The following is a 22,477-nucleotide window of genomic DNA, read 5'->3' on the forward strand; positions in this document are numbered from 1 at the left end:
AGGTGTAAATCCCTCCCATTGCTGCTTCACCAATTGTAATGGCCCCTTACCCTCGTGGCCATATACAACTTCAAATGGTGAAAACCCTAAACTAGGATGTGGTACAGCTGTGTAGGCAAAGAGCAACTGCTGCAACACTAGGTCCCAATCATTGGAGTGCTCGTTTACGAATTTATGTACCATGGCCCCCAAAGTTCCATTAAACTTCTCCACCAGGCCATTTGTTTGACGGTGGTAAGGAGTGGCAACCAAGTGATTTACCCCATGAGCTTCCCAAAGGTTTTCCATAGTTCCTGTCAGGAAATTAGTTCCTGCATCTGTGAGGATGTTGGAGGGCCAACCTACCCTGGCAAAAATGTCTGCTAGTGCCTGGCACACACTTTTAGCCCTGGTGTTGCTTAGAGCTACTGCTTCCGGCCATTGGGTGGCAAAATCCATGAAAGTCAGTATGTACTGCTTTCTTCTGGGTGTCTTTTTCGGAAAAGGACCCAGAATATCCACAGCTACTCGCTGATATGGAACTTCAATGATGGGGAGTGGCTGGAGAGGGGCTTTGACCTGGTCTTGGGGTTTTCCCACTCTTTGGCATACCTCACAAGACCGGACATAGGTAGAAACATCCTTGCCCATTCCCTCCCAGTGGAATGACCTCCCCAAATGGTCTTTGGTCCTGTTCGCCCCAGCACGGCCACTAGGATGATCGTGGGGGCTAAGCTCAAGAGCTTGGCCCGGTACTTCGTTGGCACTACCAACTGTCTCTGAGGATGCCAGTCTTCCTGGTGTCCACCAGAAAGAGTTTCCTTGTATAAAAGTCCTCTTTCTACAACAAACCTGGATCGATTAGAAGAGCTGAGAGGTGGTCGGTTGCTCCGTGCTGCCGTCCAAGCTCTCTGGAGGCTTTCATCTGCTTCCTGTTTGGTCTGGAACTGTTCTCTTGATGCTGGAGATATCAGTTCCTCATTGGATTGTGGACCTAGGCTTGGTCCCTCTGGAAGTGATGTAGGGGACAGGACTGTTTCCGTTGACTGTGAACTGCCACACTATGTTACTTAGGGATTTGAAGTTTTTGCCCATAGAGCTATCCTAGTACAAAGCCCTCAGTGGACTCATTTATACCAGTAAAAAAGGTGCCTTATCATAGAATCATAGAATACCAGGGTTGGAAGGGACCTCAGGAGGTCATCTAGTCCAACCCCCTGCTCAAAAGCAGGACCAATCCCCAATTAAATCATCCCAGCCAGGGCTTTCTCAAGCCTGACTTTAAAAACTTCTAAGGAAGGAGATTCCACCCATCCCTAGGCAATGCATTCCAGTGTTTCACCGCCCTCCTAGTGAAAAAGTTTTTCCTAATATCCAACCTAAACCTCCCCCACTGTAACTTGAGACCATTACTCCTTGTCCTGTCCTCTTCTACCACTGAGAATAGTCTAGAACCATCCTCTCTGGAACCACCTCTCAGGTAGTTGAAAGCAGCTATCAAATCCCCCCTCATTCTTCTCTTCTGCAGACTAAACAATCCCAGTTCCCTCAGCCTCTCCTCATAAGTCATGTGTTCCAGACCCCTAATCATTTTTGTTGCCCTTCGCTGGACTCTCTCCAATTTATCCACATCCTTCTTGTAGTGTGGGGCCCAAAACTGGACACAGTACTCCAGATGAGGCCTCACCAATGTCGAATAGAGGGGGACGATCACGTCCCTCGATCTGCTCGCTATGCCCCTACTTATACATCCCAAAATGCCATTGGCCTTCTTGGCAACAAGGGCACACTGCTGACTCATATCCAGCTTCTCGTCCACTGTCACCCCTAGGTCCTTTTCCGCAGAACTGCTGCCTAGCCGTTCGGTCCCTAGTCTGTAGCTGTGCATTGGGTTCTTCCGTCCTAAGTGCAGGACCCTGCACTTATCCTTATTGAACCTCATCAGATTTCTTTTGGCCCAATCCTCCAATTTGTCTAGGTCCCTCTGTATCCTATCCCTGCCCTCCAGCGTATCTACCACTCCTCCCAGTTTAGTATCATCCGTAAACTTTCACTTTCCTCTCCTCTAAGTGCTTCAGGATTGATTCTTTGAGGACCTGCTCCATGATTTTTCCGGGGACTGAAGTGAGGCTGACTGGCCTGTAGTTCCCAGGATCCTCCTCCTTCCCTTTTTTAAAGATGGGTACTACATTAGCCTTTTTCCAGTCATCCGGCACTTCCCCCGTTCACCACGAGTTTTCAAAGATAATGGCCAATGGCTCTGCAATCACAGCCGCCAGTTCCTTTAGCACTCTCGGATGCAACTCGTCCGGCCCCATGGACTTGTGCACATCCAGCTTTTCTAAATAGTCCCTAACCAATAAAGCTTAATCTCCTTTCACACACAGGAATAGCTATATAGGTGTAAGCACATTTATACCAGCATCCACACTAGGATGTGCTGCTTTAACTCTACCAGTATAGTCAAAATGACACTGCTTTTGTGTTCAGATAAGACCCAAGATATGGTCCCTGACCAGAAGAACTTACAACCTACTGCAAAGAATGGTAGTGAGTTTGATGTCAGACTCCCGAAACTCATCTCATATAGGAGCTGCCAAACATTCATTGGATGGGAACAACTTTTAATCCCTGCTGAGCTGAGCAGGATTCAAAACCAGTGACCTATAATTGAGAGGCCCATTGGCAATGCCCTAATATTAACGCTACACCTGTGAGAATGAGGCTTGCTTTCTGGAAAGATATAATAAATGTATGTTTACACAAGCAAATTCTTCCACTCTCTGGAGTAACAGGCAACCCTTATGCACTTTCCTCTCAGTATGAAACATACTCTGTTTGCCACATTCTGTTCTTAAAGAGAGTTTTCTCATTAATCAAAATGCAACAGTTAAACAAACATTAACATTCAAATTAACTTCTATACAGACTGTTTTGCAACATTGTCCAGGTTCCTTCCCCACTCTGAACTTTAGGGTACAGATGTGGGGACCTGCATTAAAGACCCCCTAAGCTTATTCTTACCAGCTTAGGTTAAAAACTTCCTCAAGGTACTAACTTTACTTTGTCTTTGCTGCCACAACCAAGCGTTTTAAACAAAGAACAGGGAAAGAGCCCACTTGGAGACGTCTTCCCCCAAAATATCCCCCCAAAGCCCTACACCCCCTTTCCTGGGGAAGCCTTGATAAGGATCCTTACCAATTTGTACAGGTGAACACAGACTCAAACCCTTGGATCTTAAGAACAATGAAAAATCAATCAGGTTCTTAAAAGAAGAATTTTAATTAAAGAAAAGGTAAAAGAATCACCTGTGTAAAATCAGGATGGTAAATACCTTACAGGGTAATCAGATTCAAAACATAGAGAATTCCTCTAGGCAAAACCTTAAGTTACAAAAAGACACAAAAACAGGAATATACATTCCATCCAGCACAGCTTATTTTACCAGCCATTAAACAAAAGGAAATCTAACGCATTTCTAGCTAGATTACTTACTAACTTAACAGGAGTTGGAAGGCTTGCATTTCTGATCTGTTTCTGGCAAAAGCATCACACAGACAGACCGAACCCTTTGTTCCCCTCCGCTCCAGATTTGAAAGTATCTTGTCCCCTCATTGGTCATTTTGGGTCAGGTGCCACCAAGGTTATCTTAGCTTCTTAACCCTTTACAGGTGAAAGGATTTTGCCTCTGGCCAGGAGGGATTTTATAGCACTGTATACAGAAAGGTGGTTACCCTTCCCTTTATAATTATGACAAAGTCATTGCAAGAAATACTCTAGGGTCTTTACGCTAACTTTATACAAATATCCTTTTTTCACCCTGTAACACTCTGCACTCCAAAGCAACACTCTGGCACCCCCATATTCACCATGGTGATATAATTATGATATGTTTTGTACAAAGTATGCCTTGTAAGGTATCATTTTAAAAGTCTCCATCTGTTGAATATTAATATCCTGTTGGATTGTATATGCTATTGTTTTATGGGACTTTACGAAGTTTTGCTGTGTGTGTGTTACTGAATTATGTTGTGAAGTTGGAAACACCCACAACTAGCCTTTCAGGTACAACAATGAAGAAGCAAGACAACTTTTGCCCTCTATTAAGGGGAATCCATATAACAAAGGACTACCCCAGGAACTATATACAATGGAAACCTCTCAGAGATAGCATGTAGAACATGGAGACTGTTTGACTCACGTCATAGCAAAGGATCTTTCCAGCAAGCTGGAAGAAACTATAAAAGGAGGAAGTGACGTCACCACTTGGCCTCACTGCCCCCACAACTCAACACCTGGAAATATATTTGGAGGACAAAAACTTTGAATTGGGGAGGTAGTCCCAGGCTGGAAAGGAGAATCTCATCTTGTGTATTTAGGAACTCTCCCATCTATCAAGGTGAAACACTGCCTGATTTAAATCCTATCTAGTTTATATAACTTAGATTGCAATCTTACTTTCATTTCCTAGGTAACCAACTTTGATCTGTACACTTATTACATATCATCAATTAAAATCTCTCTCTTTTTAGTTAATAAATGTGTTTTAGAGTTGACCTAAAACAGTAGATTTTGCTTGAAGTACATGGGAAATCTGCTCAGGGACAAGAGCTGGTGCATGTCCTCTCCACATTGAGGGAAAGATGGACGGGGTAATAAAGACACTGGTCAGGTTTCTGACCAGGGTAAGATGGTACAGCTCTGGGGTCCTAGGCTGGGGAGCTCTGGGGAATTGGCTGGAGCCTCTCCATCGTTGGTTTATGAGTGGCTAGGAGAAGCATTCATGTAACGCAGCTGGCTGCATCTCTGCCTGTGGATGTCTGTGTAAGTGCAGTACCCGGAGAGGTTTGAAGCTTGTCACAGCACCACAGTGCGAGAGGGAGCCAAGGTTGGTAAGACAGAAAGTTCAGAGGTACCCCAGTTCCAGGTTGTACCCTGGGGAACCCATCACACACACCCTCAACTAAGTGATCAGCAACTTTCAGAATCAGTGCAAACATCTTCTACTTCTGCAAAAGGAATGAGGGTGAAAGCATGATGTTATCCTCTGTGTTGACCAATCCACACAGGGAGACACAACACACACATTACGATTGAGTTGCCCAGCTGTCTCAAAAATACTTATGTATCAGGATTCTTTTTCTATTCTTAGCTTTGGATCAGATTGCGCTTCAGTGATTACAAACAGGACACAAAAATGACTGTTGTACCGGCGGTAAATGGGGACTGAACCCAAGATCTCTGGATGTAAAAGCATGACATGCTGCCACCTGAGATAAAGAAACATCTGTCTTAGCACAGAAGCAGCAGCAGAGTCATAAACCTCTATATATGGTGCAGTAACTAAGGCCCCAAAGTTATGAGTTATTACTATTTGAGAACTGCCTGGGCATCAAGGCAGCTGAGAAAACACAGGACAGAGAGATGAGGGAAAAATACTCAAGATCTAACAGCAAGGTTTCTTCAGACCTTCTGAGGAAACAATGTTTCTGCTGCCTTTCACAAGAATGCACTGTTGGTACTGCTGAAGAAATTTCCTTTTTTCCCTGTCTGTGATTAAATTAATTTAAAAAATTGATATCAAACATTAAGATATTATATGACGTGTCAGATACTATTCTGGATAATAGGGAACTTAATGGAACCTGATACTCTGATTAAATTAAGTTATATGTATAAAACAGAAGTCAACTATAAGTGATATAGCTTTGGGCAAAATACTGTAAACTTTATTGACAGTTTCCCTCAAGGGCAATCCTGTTAGGGGGGAAATGGGGTTGAGTTCAGATAGATTTATTTTCGTTCAGTGACCAAGTGAAGAAGTAAGGCTAATATTTGTAGTCAAGTATGTTTATGCTATCACCTGTGCTGAAAGAGATACCAAATAATAGGAACTGAAATCAAACTGTGTTTATAAGAACACTTGAGCCCAGAGTGAAATAATCAGAAATGTAATTATTTGATTAATAATGCCTGGGGTTAGGACAGGAGTATTGTAAAATGGGACCTTACCCCACTCTATGTTATCTCAGTGGGATGAGAAGCAGCTCATCTCTCACTGCCCTGAGTGTTACCCAGAGGGACAGGCTGGGTGTGATTCCCCATCTGTGGGAAGGGGTGGGATACTCGTACCTCCAGAGGACTTCTTTCCCCAATATACCTAGCGAGGCTACACCAGAAAGGCCTTGCCTAATGGGTCCTAAGAACACTCTGGGATTGGGTTTAAGGCTGCAACCCATTTACTCTCCCTCTTGAGGGACATCACAGCTGCTTGTGAGACCCCAAGACTGAACCTGAACAATTGAGGCTATGGTGAAGGAGATTCCAAATTGCCTTGCTCTCTTATCACAGTACCTCCTCTCCAATTGCTCCTCTGACCCACGTCAGATCCATCTGTGAGGGGGAGTGCTCCCACCCAGTTACTAGATAGATCCCCAATAATTAACATACCCCTACCTGGGGCAGTAGCTTTATCTTTAATTAGACTGTTAAAAAGGGCACACAGACAAAACACCAAATCAAATCAAACAGGTTTCTCTTTCTCAGAAAAAGCCTAAAAATAGGAGAAAACTTGTTAGCAGGTTTCAAAATATACATAGCATAGTCCCATCATTGTTGTTAAAACAAGGACAAGAGAAATAATAAAATTATACAGTTATTCTGGCCTACTGGAGAACAGTCTTGAAGTAATTTTGCAGTGTATAAAGGAATGTTAAAACAAGTTTAAAGAGCATCAAAGAATATGGACAGACTTTGTATAAATTATACGAATTTATACAAATGTTGATAGAGGAACTGCCACTTGAGCAAGCCTAACTACAAAGTTGACCAAGGGATACATTGCTGAGGGGCTCACACAAAGTGACTTGTGGAGTTAAGTTGCTGACTGGAGCAAACCAGGAGGTGGTGTCCAAGGTATGTCAGAAGATGATTGTACCAACACCTATGCCTTAATTTGTCTTATACAAGCTGGTCTGACAAGATGTGTTGCATAAAAAGACTGGAAAATTCCAGCCCCAGTTGCAAGAACTTCAGAGGTGATGCCTTGTTCCCTGACTGGATGGTGAGAGAGGACAACTAATTTTGGTTGGGCATTTTTGAATCTTCAGAAGAAATATGATCATCATCTGATTGGTCTATGCCAGCACCTCCTAGAAGAGGAACCAAGTTGGACCACCCAGCAGAAAGGGGATAAAACAGCATAAGACGCCTAGAAGGGAGAAGATTGATGTCCTGGGCCACTCACCGGGGAGTCCTCCTGGTGACATCAAGTACCTAGCTCTGTCTCTATTTTCTAGCAATTTGGTTTGCCTGCTAGTTCACCAGGAAAAGACAATAATTGTGTTTGTCCTTTGCTCCACTTGTGTTTGCAGTGTCAACTCCTGCTGTGAACAATAACTGAGCTGAAAGCTGAAGGCTGAACAAAGAACTGATGATAACTGTGACCCTAAGAACCCATTAAAGCCAACTGGCAAAGGGTTCAGTGTTCTGTAACAGCAACTTCTATCAGGCCTGACAAACTCGCTACATCCAACACATTGTTTTCATAGTATTTATCTGTAAATAATGTTGTGTAAGATATCAAATGAAAGCTGGTGACACACTGGTCATTAATATCATTGTGAAATGTATGTATTAACACTATGTGATGAATTATGTATACCTATTGATATTATGCTTTAAACTCTGTAGCCAAAGGGAGAAACAGGTTTCTTCCAGACCGGATGGAAGGTCTCTCTGTCATATGTAAATTAAGCACTGTGAGTCAAAAACAACAGGAGCTACATTTGCATGTAAAGTTAATAGGCAAAACAGGTTGACAGGGATGTGAACTCAATATGGCACCAGCACCTATGTCACTCAGGAACACCCTTGGCAGTGGGGGTGATTCATGATCTTTGTGCATCCTGGTTTGACTGCAAACCTGCAAGCTTTGCAGAAAATGTTCAGGTGAGAGACTGTTTTAAGCAAAGGAAGGTAGCCTGTTGAGTTTTAGTCTCTAGAAAGCCTGTTATACTTTTGTTTCATTTGTAACCATTTCTGTTTCCATTATTCTTACTCAACAAACTGGAATCGATGAATCTCTGTTCTTTGTTAATAAACTTTATATTTGTTTTCACCATACAGTGCTGTGTTGTTATAAAGGACCTGATCCTAGCTGTAACCTTCCAGTGGTGTGTACGCTGCCTCTTTGAGGGCAGCTGACCTGATAATTAGTGAGAGTGTCCAGTAACAGGGGCTGCACACTACACTTCTGGACTCTTCTGGAGAGTTTGGGGACTGAGAAACATCCAGTGTTAATCTGCAAGGCAAAGTAAGGGCCGGCAAAGTTCTGGGGAGTTTGTTTGGAAGCTAACTGACTCTGGGTGTCAGAGAACCGACACACAGTTAAGCACCAGCAAGTCTCTCTCTAGCTGAGGCAGGGGGTTAAGATAGTGACATATGTTTCTGCACACCCCACAAAAGTGTCACAGTAATACACAGACTCTCTCTTGTGTGACGAACCAAATCAATCAGTTGACCATTTCCTGAAACTGGGTACCCAATAAGTAAGAAAGTGTACATACTTGTGTATATACTTTAAAGATTGTCACAGAGTTGCAGTGTGTGTCCTTGTTTTGTAATAGGCTCCAAACAAGATTGTTGTAAAGTAGCTTTGAAACTGAACAAGTTACTGTTGTTGTCATAACCATACAGCTAAGGGTAGTCTAAAATTCCTCCTTACCTGTAAGGAGTTAAGAAGCTCAAATAACCTGGTTGGCACCTGACTGAAAGCAGCAATGAGGAAAGAAGACACTTTCAAATCTGGGGGGGGGGCTTTGTTGTGTGTGTTCTCTTGGGAAGCAGAGAAGCATCAGGTCAGAAAACTCCTTCTCCTATAAAACATCCTAAAAGCCTTTCATATGACAAAAATTGTAAGTAAAAGCCAGGCAAGGTGTGTTAGATTATCTTTTGTTTTGCTTGTGAATTTTTCCTTTGCTGGAGGGAGGTTTATTCCTGTTTTTTGTAACTTTGAAACTAAACCTAGAAGAAGTTCTGCTGTGTTTTTGAATCTTTTCTTACCCTGTAAAGTTATTTTCCATCCTGATTTTACAGGAGGTGATTTTTACCTTTTTTTTTTTTTTTTTTAATAAAATCTTTCTTTTAAGAACCGGACTGATTTCTCTATTGCCATAAGACCCAGGGGTTTGGGTCTGTGATCACTCGTAACCATTTGGTTAGGGTATTATTCTCACGCCTCCCCAGGAAAGGGGGTGTAAGGGCTTGGGGGGATATTTCTGGGGAATAGGAACTCCAAGAGGTCCTTTCCCTGATTCTTTGTTAAATCACGTGGTAGCGTACTGTCCAAGGGCAAGAATTTGTGCCTTGGGGAAGTTTTAACCTAAGCTGGTAGAAATAAGCTTAGGAGATCTTTCAAGCGGGTCCCCACATCTGTACCCTAGAGTTCAGAGTGGGGAGGGAACCCTGACAGTTGTTAACTAAGAAAGCATGACACTGTACATGTATCTACCATAGTTAATGGTTTCATGCAGCCTTTCAAGTTCTAGGTCCATACAGACATAAAACAGACCAAGTGTACAAACCTCTTGAACTGTACTTAGTCTATACAGTCTGTCATAAACATAGTGAACTTTGTTTGATAGGAGTACTAGACAGACCTTGGGGCTGCTGTAATTTGTGGGGAAGTACGTCAAAAAGGTAGACTATTATAGATCGATTAGGAAGGAGACATTGGTGAATTGGCCTGTAAGTAATTTACCATTTCTTATGCTTTAGTTTTCGATTGTTTTTCTCCCTCTGTTGTGTTAGCAACCTCATAATAGACAACCAACTGACACAAGTGAAGATCTATTCTGAAAGACTCAATCAAAAATCTAAACAATGTCACCCTCTCAAGATAGTGATTGAATATAAGTGTTATTTTCTATTCCAGTTGTGTTATTTGATTCTAAAAACCTGAATGGTTATATCAACTAATTTTCTAGTTTATACGAAATCATATTCCAATGCTATTTTTGTCTTCTTATATCTGTGGCAAATGGCCGGTGCTATTATGGTGGGTCCCCCACTATCCCTTGGAATGCTCTGACTTGCTTTTTGCTGACCAGTTGGGGCCAATCCCGTGTTGCCTCTACTTTGTTCCATTGAGGTTTCACCAAGCCCCTTTCTACTACATTCCCAAGGTATCTGGCCTGAGCAAACCCTACCGTGCAATTGGGAGGGTTGGCACTGAGGCCAACCTAAGGGCGTCTAGCACGTCTTCTACTTTTCCTAGGTGCGTCTCCCAGTCAGGGCTACGGATGACTATGGTGTCTAAATAGGCAACGGCATGCTTGGAGTGGGGTTGTAGTAATTTGTCCATTAGTCATTGGAATGTTGTGGGCCCCCTGAAAGTGAGGACAGTATATTGGAAGAGGCTGTTGGGCGTAGAGAAGGCAGTCTTCTCCTTGGCATCCTCGGCCAGGGGGATTTGCCAATAGCCTTTGGTCAAGTCCAGTGTGGTCAGATATCAGGCCTTGCTTAACTGATAAACTAGCTCATCAATGCATGTGTCATAAATATAAAGAGAAGGGTAAACCCCTTTAAAATCCCTCCTGGTCAGAGGAAAAATCCTCTCACCTGTAAAGGGTTAAGAAGCTAAAGGTAACCTCACTGGCACCTGACCAAAATGACCAATGAGGAGACAAGATACTTTCAAAAGCTGGGAGGAGGAAGAAAAACAAAGGGTCTGTGTCCGCCTGTATGATGCTTTTGCCGGGGACAGAACAGGAATGGAGTCTTAGAACTTAGTAAGTAATTTAGCTAGGTATGTGTTAGATTATGATTTCTTTAAATGGCTGAGAAAATAGTTGTGCTGAATAGAATGAATATTCCTGTCTGTGTGTCTTTTTTGTAACTTAAGGTTCTGCCTAGAGGGATTCTCTATGTTTTGAATCTAATTACCCTGTAAGGTATCTACCATCCTGATTTTACAGAGGTGATTCCTTTTTTACTTTTATTAAAAGTCTTCTTGTAAGAAAACTGAATGCTTTTTCATTGTTCTCAGATCCAAGGGTTTGGGTCTGTGGTCACCTATGCAAATTGGTGAGGATTTTTACCAAACCTTCCCCAGGAAGTGGGGTGCAAGGGTTGGGAGGATTTTGGGGGGAAAGATGTGTCCAAACTACGTTTTCTCAGGAAACCAGATAAAGTTTGGTGGTGGCAGTGGAAATCCAAGGGAAAAGGGTAAAATAATTTGTACCTTGGGGAAGTTTTAACCTAAGCTGGTAAAAGTAAGCTTAGGAGGTTTTCATGCAGGTCCCCACATCTGTACCCTAGAGTTCAGAGTGAGGAAGGAACCTTGACAGCATGGTATTGGGTAGGCATCGAATTGGGATATTTTGTTCAACTTCCAGAATTCATTACAAAACCTCCTCACCTCCATCCTAATTTCTTCTCTTTTGTCCTCCGGTACTTGGTATGGCTTTATTGTTACCCTTGCTCCAGGGCAGGTGATGATATGGTGTTGGACTGTTGTCGTACATCATAGCTGCAGGGGAAACACGTCTTGGTTCTGCTGGATCATGTCAATGATCTCTGTCCATTGTTCCAGGGTTAGTTCAGGGGATATTCTCACCTGCCCTTGTGGGCCATCTGTCTGGGCTGGAGCTCCCTGGGTGACCAGGCATGTCTCCCAGTCACGCCAGGGTTTCAGTCAGTTAACATGGTAGACTTGCTCTGGCCTTTGGCGGTCTTGGTTTCTTTACCTTATACTCCATCTCCCCAATGGCTTCCACTATCTCATATGGCCCTACCAGCACCCATTCTCCCAGCTGAAATCTCCATGCTTTTGCTTGGCAGTTGTAATAGGTCCACTGGGACTCTGTGCGTTTTCTAAATGTTCTCATACTATGGGGGGTCACTCGGGCTATTCGCTCTCTCATCTGTGCCACGTGCTCAATGACATTCTTCCCTGGGTTGGACTGTTCTTCCCAGTCCTCCTTGGCAATATCCAATATGCTGCGTGAGTGGCCTCTGTATAGTAGCTTAAAGGGTGAGAATCCAGTAGACGTCTGGGGGACCTCCCATAACGCAAACATCAAGTACGGTAGAAGAGTATCCCAGTCTTTTCAGTCCTGTGCCACCACCTTCTGGATCATGCTTTTGAGGGTACAATTAAATTGCTTGTTTGAGGATGAGGCCATTTGTTCGAGGATGACAGATTGAGGTATGCAAGGCCTGGATGCTGAGTAAGGTACATAAGTCCCTCATTAATTTTGACATGAAGGGAATCCCTTTGTTGGTCAGGATCTCCTTAGGGCTGCCCACTCTAGCAAAAACCTAGAGCAGTTGTTTTGCTATTGCCTTGGCCATGGAGCTTCTTAGGGGAACGGCTTCTGGGTATCATGTGGCATAGTCAAGGATGATGAGTTTGCCTTGATGGCCCCGGGCCGATCTTTCTAGTGGACCCACTAGGTCCATGGCTATCCTTTTGAGAGGGACTTCAATAACAAGCAAGGGCACCAAGGGGCCTGTAAATGAGGTCGGGAGCTGTGCAACTGGCATTCTGGGCAAGAAGCACAATAGCGCTGGACTTCCGCCTGTACTCCCAGACAGTAAAACTTCCTTAGGACTCTATCCTGGGTCTTATCTATTCCTAGATGTCCTCAAATAAATGGCTGTGAGCTAACTCTAACATTGCCCTTGTGTGCTTCCGTGTTACTAAGAGCTGCTCTATCATTTCCCCCCCGTATCTGGGCTACAACAGTGCAACAGATTGCATTTGACCATCTAGCATGGCCCTAGGCCTTTGGATTTCCCCTCTGTGGGCACACCGTTTACCTCCACTATCTCCTCCCTCACATATGCATATAGCGGGTCATAGGCTTGGTCCTTCCCAAAATTCCTGTGTATTGGCAGTATTGATAGTCTGGGGCCTCGGGGTTGGGACTGGCTTCCTGGTCCATTGTGCCTCATCTACTGAGGTCTGGAACACTTCACAAGCTGCCAGCTGTCTCTCTATGAGGGTGACTAACTCATTATAGTTGGAAGGGTCATTCTGGCCAACCCAGGCTCAGAGGCCTGAGGGTAGCCCCCTCATATACCGGTCCAGCACCAGGAGCTCCATCATTTTCTCAGAGCTGAGTGAGGGCCTCGGGGTGCAGCTACTTCCGGGTCAAACAGGTCAAATTAGGTCAAACAGTTGCAACCATGGTGCTTTGTCCTCACTATACCACCACTCATGGAACCTCTGGGCTTGCAACGCTGTCGTTAATCTGGATCTGGCCAGGATCTCCAGTTTCAGCTGTGGTAGTCTGCCACAGCCTCCCTGGCCATATCGTAGTAGGCCTCCTGGGCTTCCCCAGGCAGGAACAGGGTGAGGATGCCAGACCACTGATCTTCGGTCCAGTCCTCCCACAAGGCTGCCCTCTCGAAAGCCAAGAGGTATGTCTCCACATCATCCTCCCGCATCATTTTCTGCAGGCAGTTGCTGACCTGTACAGTCCTGACTCAGCTCCACAAGGGCCTTCACCTGGTTCACCACTTCATGCAGCATGGTGCAGTCCTGGCTCATCAGCAGGCAATTGGTCTCCTGTTCCAGCCATACCGCCTCCTGTTGGGCAGCTGCTTGGACTAGGGCAGCCTCCTGTTGGGCTACTGTGGCTTGTACTAGTGCCTTGACCACATCCTCCATTTTGGGGACAGGATGGTTTTGGCTCACCCTGGATTAAGTTCACAGTATGGAATCCCACTCCTCACACCACATGTGGCAAATGGCTGGTGCTATTACGGTGGGTCTTGTGCTTTCCCTTCATGTGATAGGTCACGGCAGCACTTCTTGCCCCTGTTCTTGGGCATCGAGGGCTCCGCTCATGCCCTGGTGGGAGAGAGAAGGACAGCAGGAACAGACCCGGGCCTGTCCCCTACTTGGGGTCCCAGCTCCTTCAGCTTCAAGGGCTTCCTGTCCTCTCCCGCCTAGGGCAGGGTTTCCCCCAGTGCTCTGTGCCTGGGGAGTCCCTCTGCTCTGCCTTTCCTGGTACTATGATCCTCTGGTTAACAACAGTACTCCTCCAAACTACAGTCAGGTCTCCTTTCCGCCTCCTTGTCTGACTGAAGCAGGGGTTTCTATTAGGTCTCTGGCAAGGCCTTAATTGGCTCCAGGTGCTCTAATTAACTTGTAGTAACGTCTCCTCAGTCCACAGGGAATAAGGCTCTGATCATCCTGGGGCTTATGTCTCTCCCATCTATCACTCTCTTGCTGCCCTCTGGCCCTGCTGTATCACATATCCTATACTATTAGTTGCTGTCAAAGGATATTTAATCAAATTCTACAAAAATAAATTTAACTCTGTAGTCCTTTTCTTTAGTTAAGCAATCAAAATTAAAAGAACCCTGAGGCCTAGTCTACACAACAAGTTTAGGTCGAATTTAGCAGCGTTATCTTGATTTAACCCTGCACCCATCCACATGACTAAGCCCTTTTCCCCCCGACTTAAAGGGCTCTTAAAATCGATTTCTTTACTCCACACCCAATGAGGGGATTAGCGCTGAAATCGGCCTTGCCGGGTCGAATTTGGGGTACTGTGGATGCAATTTGACGGTATTGGCCTCCGCGAGCTATCCCGGAGTGCTCAGTTTTAACCACTCTGGACAGCGCTTTCAACTCAGATGCACTGGCCAGGTATACAGGAAAAGGCCCGCGGACTTTTGAATCTCCTTTCCTGTTTGGCCAGCGTGGCGAGCTCACCTGTACAGGTCACCAGCTCAGGAGTCCCAGAATCACCAAAGAGCTCCAGCCTGGACCGAACGGGAGGTACAGGATCTGATCGCTGCATGGGGAGACGAATCCGTGCTGGCAGAACTGCGTTCGAAAAGACGAAACGCCAAAATATTTGAAAAAAATCTCCAGTGGCATGAAGGACAGAGGCTATAACAGGGACCCGCAGCAGTGCTGCGTGAAAATTAAGGAGCTCAGGCAAGCCTACCAAAAAACCAGAGAGGAAAACGGCCGCTCCGCTTCAGAACCCAAGACATGCCGCTTCTATGATGAGCTGCATGCCATTCTAGGGGGGTGCAGCCACCACTACCCGAACCCTGTGCTTTGACTCCATCCAAGGAGGGGGAGGCATCACGTAAGCGGGTTTTGGGGGCAAAGAAGATGATGATTATGAGGAGGTTGCAGATAGCTCAGAGCAAGGAAGCGGACAAACCGGTTTCCACAATATCCAGGATCTGTTTATCACCCTGGACCTGGACCCAGTACCCCTGAACCCACCCAAGGCAGGCTCCCAGACCCTGAAGGCGGAGAGGGGACCTCTGGTGAGTGTACCTTTGTAAATATTATTCATGGTTTAAAAGCAAGTGTGTTTAATGATTAATTTGCCCTGGCATTCACGGCCAGTACAGCTACTGGAAAAGTCTGTTAACTTGTCTGGGGATGGAGCAGAAATCCTCCAGGGACATCTCCATAAAGCTCTCCTGGATGTACTCCCAAAACCTTTGCAAAAGGTTTCTGGGTGGGGGGAGCCTTATTCCGTCCTCCATGGTAGGATACTTTACCACGCCAGGCCAGTAGCACGTAGTCAGGAATCATTGCGGAACAAAGCATTGCAGCGTATGGTCCCGGTGTTTGCTGGCATTCAAATAACATCCGTTCTTTACCTCTCTGTGTTACCCTCAGGTGAGTGATATCATTTATGGTCATCTGGTTGAAATAGGGTGGTTTTAGTAAGCGGACATTCAGAGGTGCCCATTCCTGCTGGGCTGTTTGCCTGTGGCTGAACAGAAATCTTCTCCACTGTTAGCCACGTGGTGCAGGGAGGGGTGAAGACATCACCCCAGAGAATTGGGTGTGTGTGTGTGGGGGGGGTAAGCTGAGTTTCTGCTGCACGTGAACCCGGAAACCACAGCCCCTCCTTTTAAATTGCCAACCCATTTTTAATAGCCAACCCAACGGCTACTTCGTATAGGAAATGAGGGCGCTGCTGTTTGAAACCATTCCCACATGTTATGAAGGTTAAAGAAGCCAAAAGACTGTGGCTTACCATGGCTGCCTGCAAGCTGAAATCTGTTGCCCAGCCCTGCGTGAGTGATTTCTCACACCAAACCGGCATACCCTCAGTAAGAGGCAAAATACAACCTTGTATTGAAAGCACATGTGCTATGTAATGTTAACAGCAAGGTTTACCGTGAAAGAGTGTACCTATTGTTCTATAAAATGTGTCTTTTTAAATACCACTCTCCCTTTTTCCCCCCCTCCACCAGCTGCATATGTTTCTCCTTCCCAGAGGCTAGCAAAGATTAGAAGGTGAAAAAAACGCACTCGTGATGAAATGTTCTCTGACTTCATGCTGTCCTCCCACACTGACAGAGCACAGCAAAATACGTGGAGGCAGACAATCTCAGAGTGCAGAAAAACACAATATGACCGCGAGGAGAGGTGGCAGACTGAAGATGGTAGGTGGCGTCAGCTTGCTGAAAGAAGGCAGGAGTCAATGCTCAGGCTGCTGGAGGATCAAAATCATATGCTCCAGAGTATGGTTGAGCTGCAGGAAAGGCAGCAGGAGCACAGACCGCCGCTACAGCCCCTGTGTAACCAATCGCCCTCCTCCCCAAGTTCCATAGCCTCCTCACCCAGACGCCCAAGAACGCGGTGCGGGGGCCTCTGGCCACCCAGCCACTCCACCCCAGAGGATTGCCCAAGCAACAGAAGGCTGGCATTCAATAAGTTTTAAAGTGCTGTGTGGCCTTGTCCTTCCCTCCTCCACCATCCCACCTGGTGCTTCCCTCCTCCACCACCCCTCCTGGGCTACCTTGGCAGTTATCCCCCTATTTGTGTGATGAATAAATAGAGAATGCATGAATGTGAAGCAACAATGACTTTATTGCCTCTGCAAGTGGTGATTGAAGGGGGGAGGGGAGGGTCCTTAGCTTACAGGAAAGTAGAGTGAACCCGGGAGGGGGTTTCCATCAAGGAGAAACAAACAGAACTTTCACACCATAGCCTGGCCATTCCTGAAACTGGTTTTCAAAGCTTCTCTGATGCGCACCGCGCCCTCCTGTACTCTTCTAATGGCCCTGGTATCTGGCCGCGCATAATCAGCAGCCAGGCAATTTGCCTCATCCTCCCACCCTGCCATAAACGTCTCCCCCTTACTCTCACAGATATTGTGAAGTGCACAAAAGCAGTAATAACAATGGGAATATTGGTTTAGCTGAGGTCTAACCGAGCCTGTAAACTGCGCCAGCGCGCTTTTAAATGCCCAAATGCACATTCTTCCACCATTCTGCACTTGCTCAGCCTATAGTTGAACAACTCCTGACTACTGTCCAGGCTGCCTGTGTACGGCTTCATGAGCCATGGCATTAAGGGGTAGGCTGGGTCCCCAAGGATACACATAGGCATTTCAACATCCCCAACGGTTATTTTCTGGTCTGGAAAGTAAGTCCCTTGCTGCAGCTTTTGAAACAGACCAGAGTTCCTGAAGATGCGAGCTTCATGTACCTTTCCCGGCCATCCCACGCTGATGTTGGTGAAACGTCCCTTGTGATCCACCAGTGCTTGTAGCACCATTGAAAAGTACCCCTTGCGGTTTATGTACTCGCCGGCTTGGTGCTCCAGTGCCAAGATAGGGATATGGGTTCCGTCTATAGCCCCACCACAGTTAGGGAATCCCACTGCAGCAAAGCCATCCACTACGACCTGCACATTTCCCAGAGTCACTACCCTTGATATCAGAAGCTCAGTGATAGCACTGGCTACTTGCATCACAGCAGCCCCCACAGTAGATCTGCCCACTCCAAATTGATTCCCGACTGACCAGTAGCTGTCTAGCATTGCAAGCTTCCACACGGCTTTCGCCACTCGCTTCTCAACTGTGAGGGCTGCTCTCATCTTGGTATTCTTGTGCTTCAGGGCAGGAGAAAGCAAGTCACAAAGTTCCATGAAAGTGCCCTTACGCATGCGAAAGTTTTGCAGCCACTGGGAATCGTCCCAGACCTGCAACATTATGCAGTCCCACCACTCTGTGCTTGTTTCCTGGGCCCAGAATCGGTGTTCCACCACTATGTGCACGCTGCAGGGGCCCGTACTTTGTGAGAAGTCTCTGTCCATGTCCTCATCACTCTCGTCATCGCGCTGCAGTTGCCTCCTCCTCGCCTGGTTTCACTTTCCTTGAAGGTTATAGTCCTGCAGATCCTGCTGGATAATGGGCACGGTGTTTAGAGTGCTCATAATTGCTGCGGTGCTATAGCGTCTGCACTGAAAAAAGGTGCAAAACGATTGTCTGCCGTTGCCCTGACGGAGGGAGGGGCGACTGACAACATGGTTTACAGGGTTGGCTTACAGGGAATTAAAATCAACAAAGGGGGTGCCTTTGCATCAAGGAGAAACAGAATGGCCCCCTCAAGGATAGAACTCAAAACCCTGGGTTTAGCAGGCCGTTGATTTCACGGAGGGAGGGAGGAAGGGGGGAGAAAACGAATACAAAACAAATCTGGTCTATTTCTTGTTTTGATCCACTTCATCTATCTTTATACATCTTGCTGGCAGCAGACGGTGCAGTACGACTGCCAGCCATCGTCATCTCCTGGCTGCTCATTAGAAGACGGTGCAGGACTGCCGGCAGGACTAAATCGCCATGAGACGAAACTTAAAAGGAAAATGACCTGGCTGATGCACTCCCATGTTTGCCCAGACGCCCCTGACTGACCTCACCGAGGTCGGCTAAAAGAGCACCCTGGAGTACGGTGACAATGGCTACCAGTCGTATTGCACAGTCTGCTGCCAAAAGGCAATGACTTGCTGCTGTGTAGCAATGCAGTATCGCGTCTTCCAGCACCCAGCAGACATACGGTGATGGTAAGCTGAGCGGGATCCATGCTTGCCATGGTATGGCGCCTGCACAGGTAACCCAGGAAAAAAGGCGTGAAACGATTGTCTGCCGTTGCTTTCATGGAGGGAGGGAGGGAAGGGGGGCCTGACAATAGGTACCCAGAACAACCCGCGACAATGTTTTTGCCCCATCAGGCATTGGGATTTCTACCCAGAATCCAAATGGGCGGTGGAGACTGTGGGAACTGGGATAGCTACTCACAGTGCAATGCTCCGGAAGTCGATGGTTGCCTCGGTAGTGTGGACGCACTCCGCCGACTAAATGCACTTAGAGCATTTGTGCGGGGACACACACAATCGACTGTATAAAAACGCTTTCTACAAAACTGACTTCTATAAATTCAACCTAATTTTGTAGTGTAGACATAGCCTAAGAAAGGTGGTATGTGTAAACAGTTAAGCAGTTGTTTAAATTAAGGTTTGCTTCATATCCTATCTTTCTTGCAGTGGTCTATCTGCTACAGTGTGACAGAGCCACAATGTGTTAGTGTAGGTTACAGAAGCATCTAATTTGCCATGTTTTTTCTGAAAGATTGTCGGAAATGGATGTGCCTTGATCCTATTATATTAGGGTCCTGGGTTCTATACCTGAACAGATCTTGTGCACTTCTGAACATGCTTGTATTTAAAACATTACAAAGTTTAAAACAAAAGCAAAAAAAAAAAAAGAAAATAAGTAAAATAAAACTGAATGGAAGAGCTCTAGAACCTTGACAATGGCAATCATGCTGAGTATATACAATATAAATGGCGCAATGATGATTTTCTGTTAAAACTAGTGGTTCCCAATTTCAATGCCAAGAGTTTATGTTCTTGGAGGATATTTTAAGCATCTGTTATGTATTTTTGGGGTAGTAATCAGAGCATTTAAATCTCAGCTCATTTAATAGGCAGAGAATTTCTATACCCATATTTGGCTAATATAAGTTAAAGAATTAATTTACATAAACTTTCAATAAGTATCACATAATAGAAATGACAATTCTTTAACTAGAGCAGGGCTGCAGGCAATGGTGAAAAATTATGCCATTTTTGTTTACATGTGCATAAGCAGATTTGAATACGTTATCTATATTTCAAAAGTTTCACTTTCAACATTACTCTGTACTTACATATTTTTAGGGACCTAAGAAGGCACTTGTAGACAACTTTGTGGTTTGTCAGTTTGATAATGAAAGCATGATAGCAAAGCCATTCTGCTGCTTCAGAAGGAAATAGCCCAGAAGCACCCTTGGTGCCTAAAGCAATCCCTGAAATGAAACAAACACAGTTTTACCAAAAGCTGATTAGCATTCAAGGATGTGCAGCAAATCCCTCTCCCTCCAATCACCTGAATATATAAGCACTTCAAACTTGAATGGATTTTTTCTTACAAAACCCATGAGAGCAAGGAAGTTGTGCCCTCATTTTTCAGATGAGGAACTGAGGCACAGAGACATTCAGTGATTTGTCCCAAGTCACATAGGAAGAGTACAGCAAAACTGGGAACTAGTTAACCACAAGATAATTTCCCTCTCCATAACTCATAAATAAAAGCTCTGACTGGTGGGGATGGGAGAGATTAAAAAACAAATAAAAAATCTGCATCTTTAGTAAGTGAAAGTTTAAAAAATTAACACATTGGGTGTGATTCTCATCCCTACTCCACATCTTTTATGCCAGGTAAAAGGACCAAAATGGAATCTTCTTCCTTCCGAACTATCTCGGAGAGAATTCCTCTGGTACAGACTCTGCAGAAGACAGCTGTAAGGCTGTCTTCCAAGGACCTTCTCACGAGTTCTGGCATGGGGGCGGGAGGGCTGTGGTAGGGGAGTATCACAGCACACACTGCTATCACAGACAGGACAGTCCAGGGAGGTTTCTATAACTTACATACACTATCTAAGCAGGCTAGCAGCCCAGAATCAAGAAGGTGCAAAGGTGTCTAAAAGACGTTTTATCCCCCTTGGCCTTGGACTGCAAATTCTATGCTCCACCACTTAGAAGCACAACACGGAATCTTTCACCCATTGTGTGTGATTATGTTGTGATGTTATATGAGGACAATTAGCAGAAAATAAAACTTGGTTAAAATGAACACGTAAAGAAATAATTTATGAAAAATGAAAGTGTCAACTCTTTTACTAAATAGAAAAAAGACTGTAGGTTACTATTATTGGATTGACTAGAAAAAATGTCACGCAGGTTTCAAGAATCACTCTGTCTTCTATAGGCCACAGAAACACAGTAAATTAGAGCAAAAGATATGTTGGTAAAGTGTTCATTAATTTGAAAAATTCAGATTAAGAACTACTTCAAGACAAAGGAGGAATGTATGAAAAAGTCAGTAATAGGTTATAGAATCTCTCTATAATTAGTTTCTGAATTTAATTTACTCTTGTATTTTTCTTCTTTGCACAATTTCTTGTGTATATTATTTCTACAGTACTACAGATGTGTATAGCCCTTATTTTATAGAAAGTTTAAAAAAATGTCAGACCTATACCACACACAAAATGAGGTACTGGAGGGTGGTGGTGGTCGGGGACTCTCTCCTCCGGGGGACTGAGTCATCTATCTGCCGCCCTGACCGGGAAAACCGAGAAGTCTGCTGCTTGCCAGGGGCTAAGATTCGTGATGTGACGGAGAGACTGCCGAGACTCATCAAGCCCTCGGATCGCTACCCCTTCCTGCTTCTCCACGTGGGCACCAATGATACTGCCAAGAATGACCTTGAGCGGATCACTGCGGACTATGTGGCTCTAGGAAGAAGAATGAAGGAGTTGGAGGCGCAAGTGGTGTTCTCGTCCATCCTCCCCGTGGAAGGAAAAGGCCTAGGTAGGGAGCGTCGAATCGTGGAAGTCAACGAATGGCTACGCAGATGGTGTCGGAGAGAAGGCTTTGGTTTCTTTGACCATGGGATGGTGTTCCATGAAGGAGGAGTGCTGGGTAGAGACGGGCTCCATCTTACGAAGAGAGGGAAGAGCATCTTTGCCAGCAGGCTGGCTAACCTAGTGAGGAGGGCTTTAAACTAGGTTCACCGGGGGAAGGAGACCAAAGCCCTGAGGTAAGTGGGAAAGCGGGATACCGGGAGGAAGCACAGGCAGGAATGTCTGTGAGGGGAGGGCTCCTGCCTCATACTGGCAATGAGGGGCGATCAACAGGTTATCTCAAGTGCTTATATACAAATGCACAAAGCCTTGGAAACAAGCAGGGAGAACTGGAGGTCCTGGTGATGTCAAGGAACTATGACGTGATCGGAATAACAGAGACTTGGTGGGATAACTCATATGACTGGAGTACTGTCATGGATGGTTATAAACTGTTCAGGAAGGACAGGCAGGGCAGAAAAGGTGGGGGAGTAGCACTGTATGTAAGGCAGCAGTATGACTGCTCAGAGCTCCGGTACGAAACTGCAGAAAAACCTGAGTGTCTCTGGATTAAGTTTAGAAGTGTGTGCAACAAGAGTGATGTAGTGGTGGGAGTCTGCTATAGACCACCGGACCAGGGGGATGAGGTGGATGAGGCTTTCTTCCGGCAGCTCACGGAAGCTACTAGATCGCATGCCCTGATTCTCATGGGTGACTTTAATTTTCCTGATATCTGCTGGGAGAGCAATACAGCGGTGCATAGACAATCCAGGAA

At 45.4% G+C, this 22,477-nt stretch overlaps 1 protein-coding gene across 5 annotated transcripts in view; it reads right to left on the reverse strand.

The window, feature by feature from the left end:
* The window catches only part of TERT (telomerase reverse transcriptase), a 138,230-nt gene that overhangs the window by 18,936 nt on the left and 96,817 nt on the right, over positions 1 to 22,477 (reverse strand). For 3 of the 5 annotated variants that reach the window (XM_084621794.1, XM_084621795.1, XM_084621793.1), the window contains one exon: positions 19,966 to 20,103. In XM_084621794.1, the coding sequence (XP_084477920.1) occupies positions 19,966 to 20,103 (138 nt within the window). Of the gene's footprint in view, positions 1 to 16,823; positions 18,161 to 19,965; positions 20,104 to 22,477 lie in introns of those variants that run through there. The other 2 variants (XM_084621797.1, XM_084621796.1) reach the window with 2 other exon arrangements.

This window comes from Lepidochelys olivacea (genome assembly GCF_965140295.1).
Source record: "Lepidochelys olivacea isolate rLepOli2 genome assembly, chromosome: 2".
Lineage (NCBI taxonomy): Eukaryota > Metazoa > Chordata > Testudines > Cheloniidae > Lepidochelys > Lepidochelys olivacea.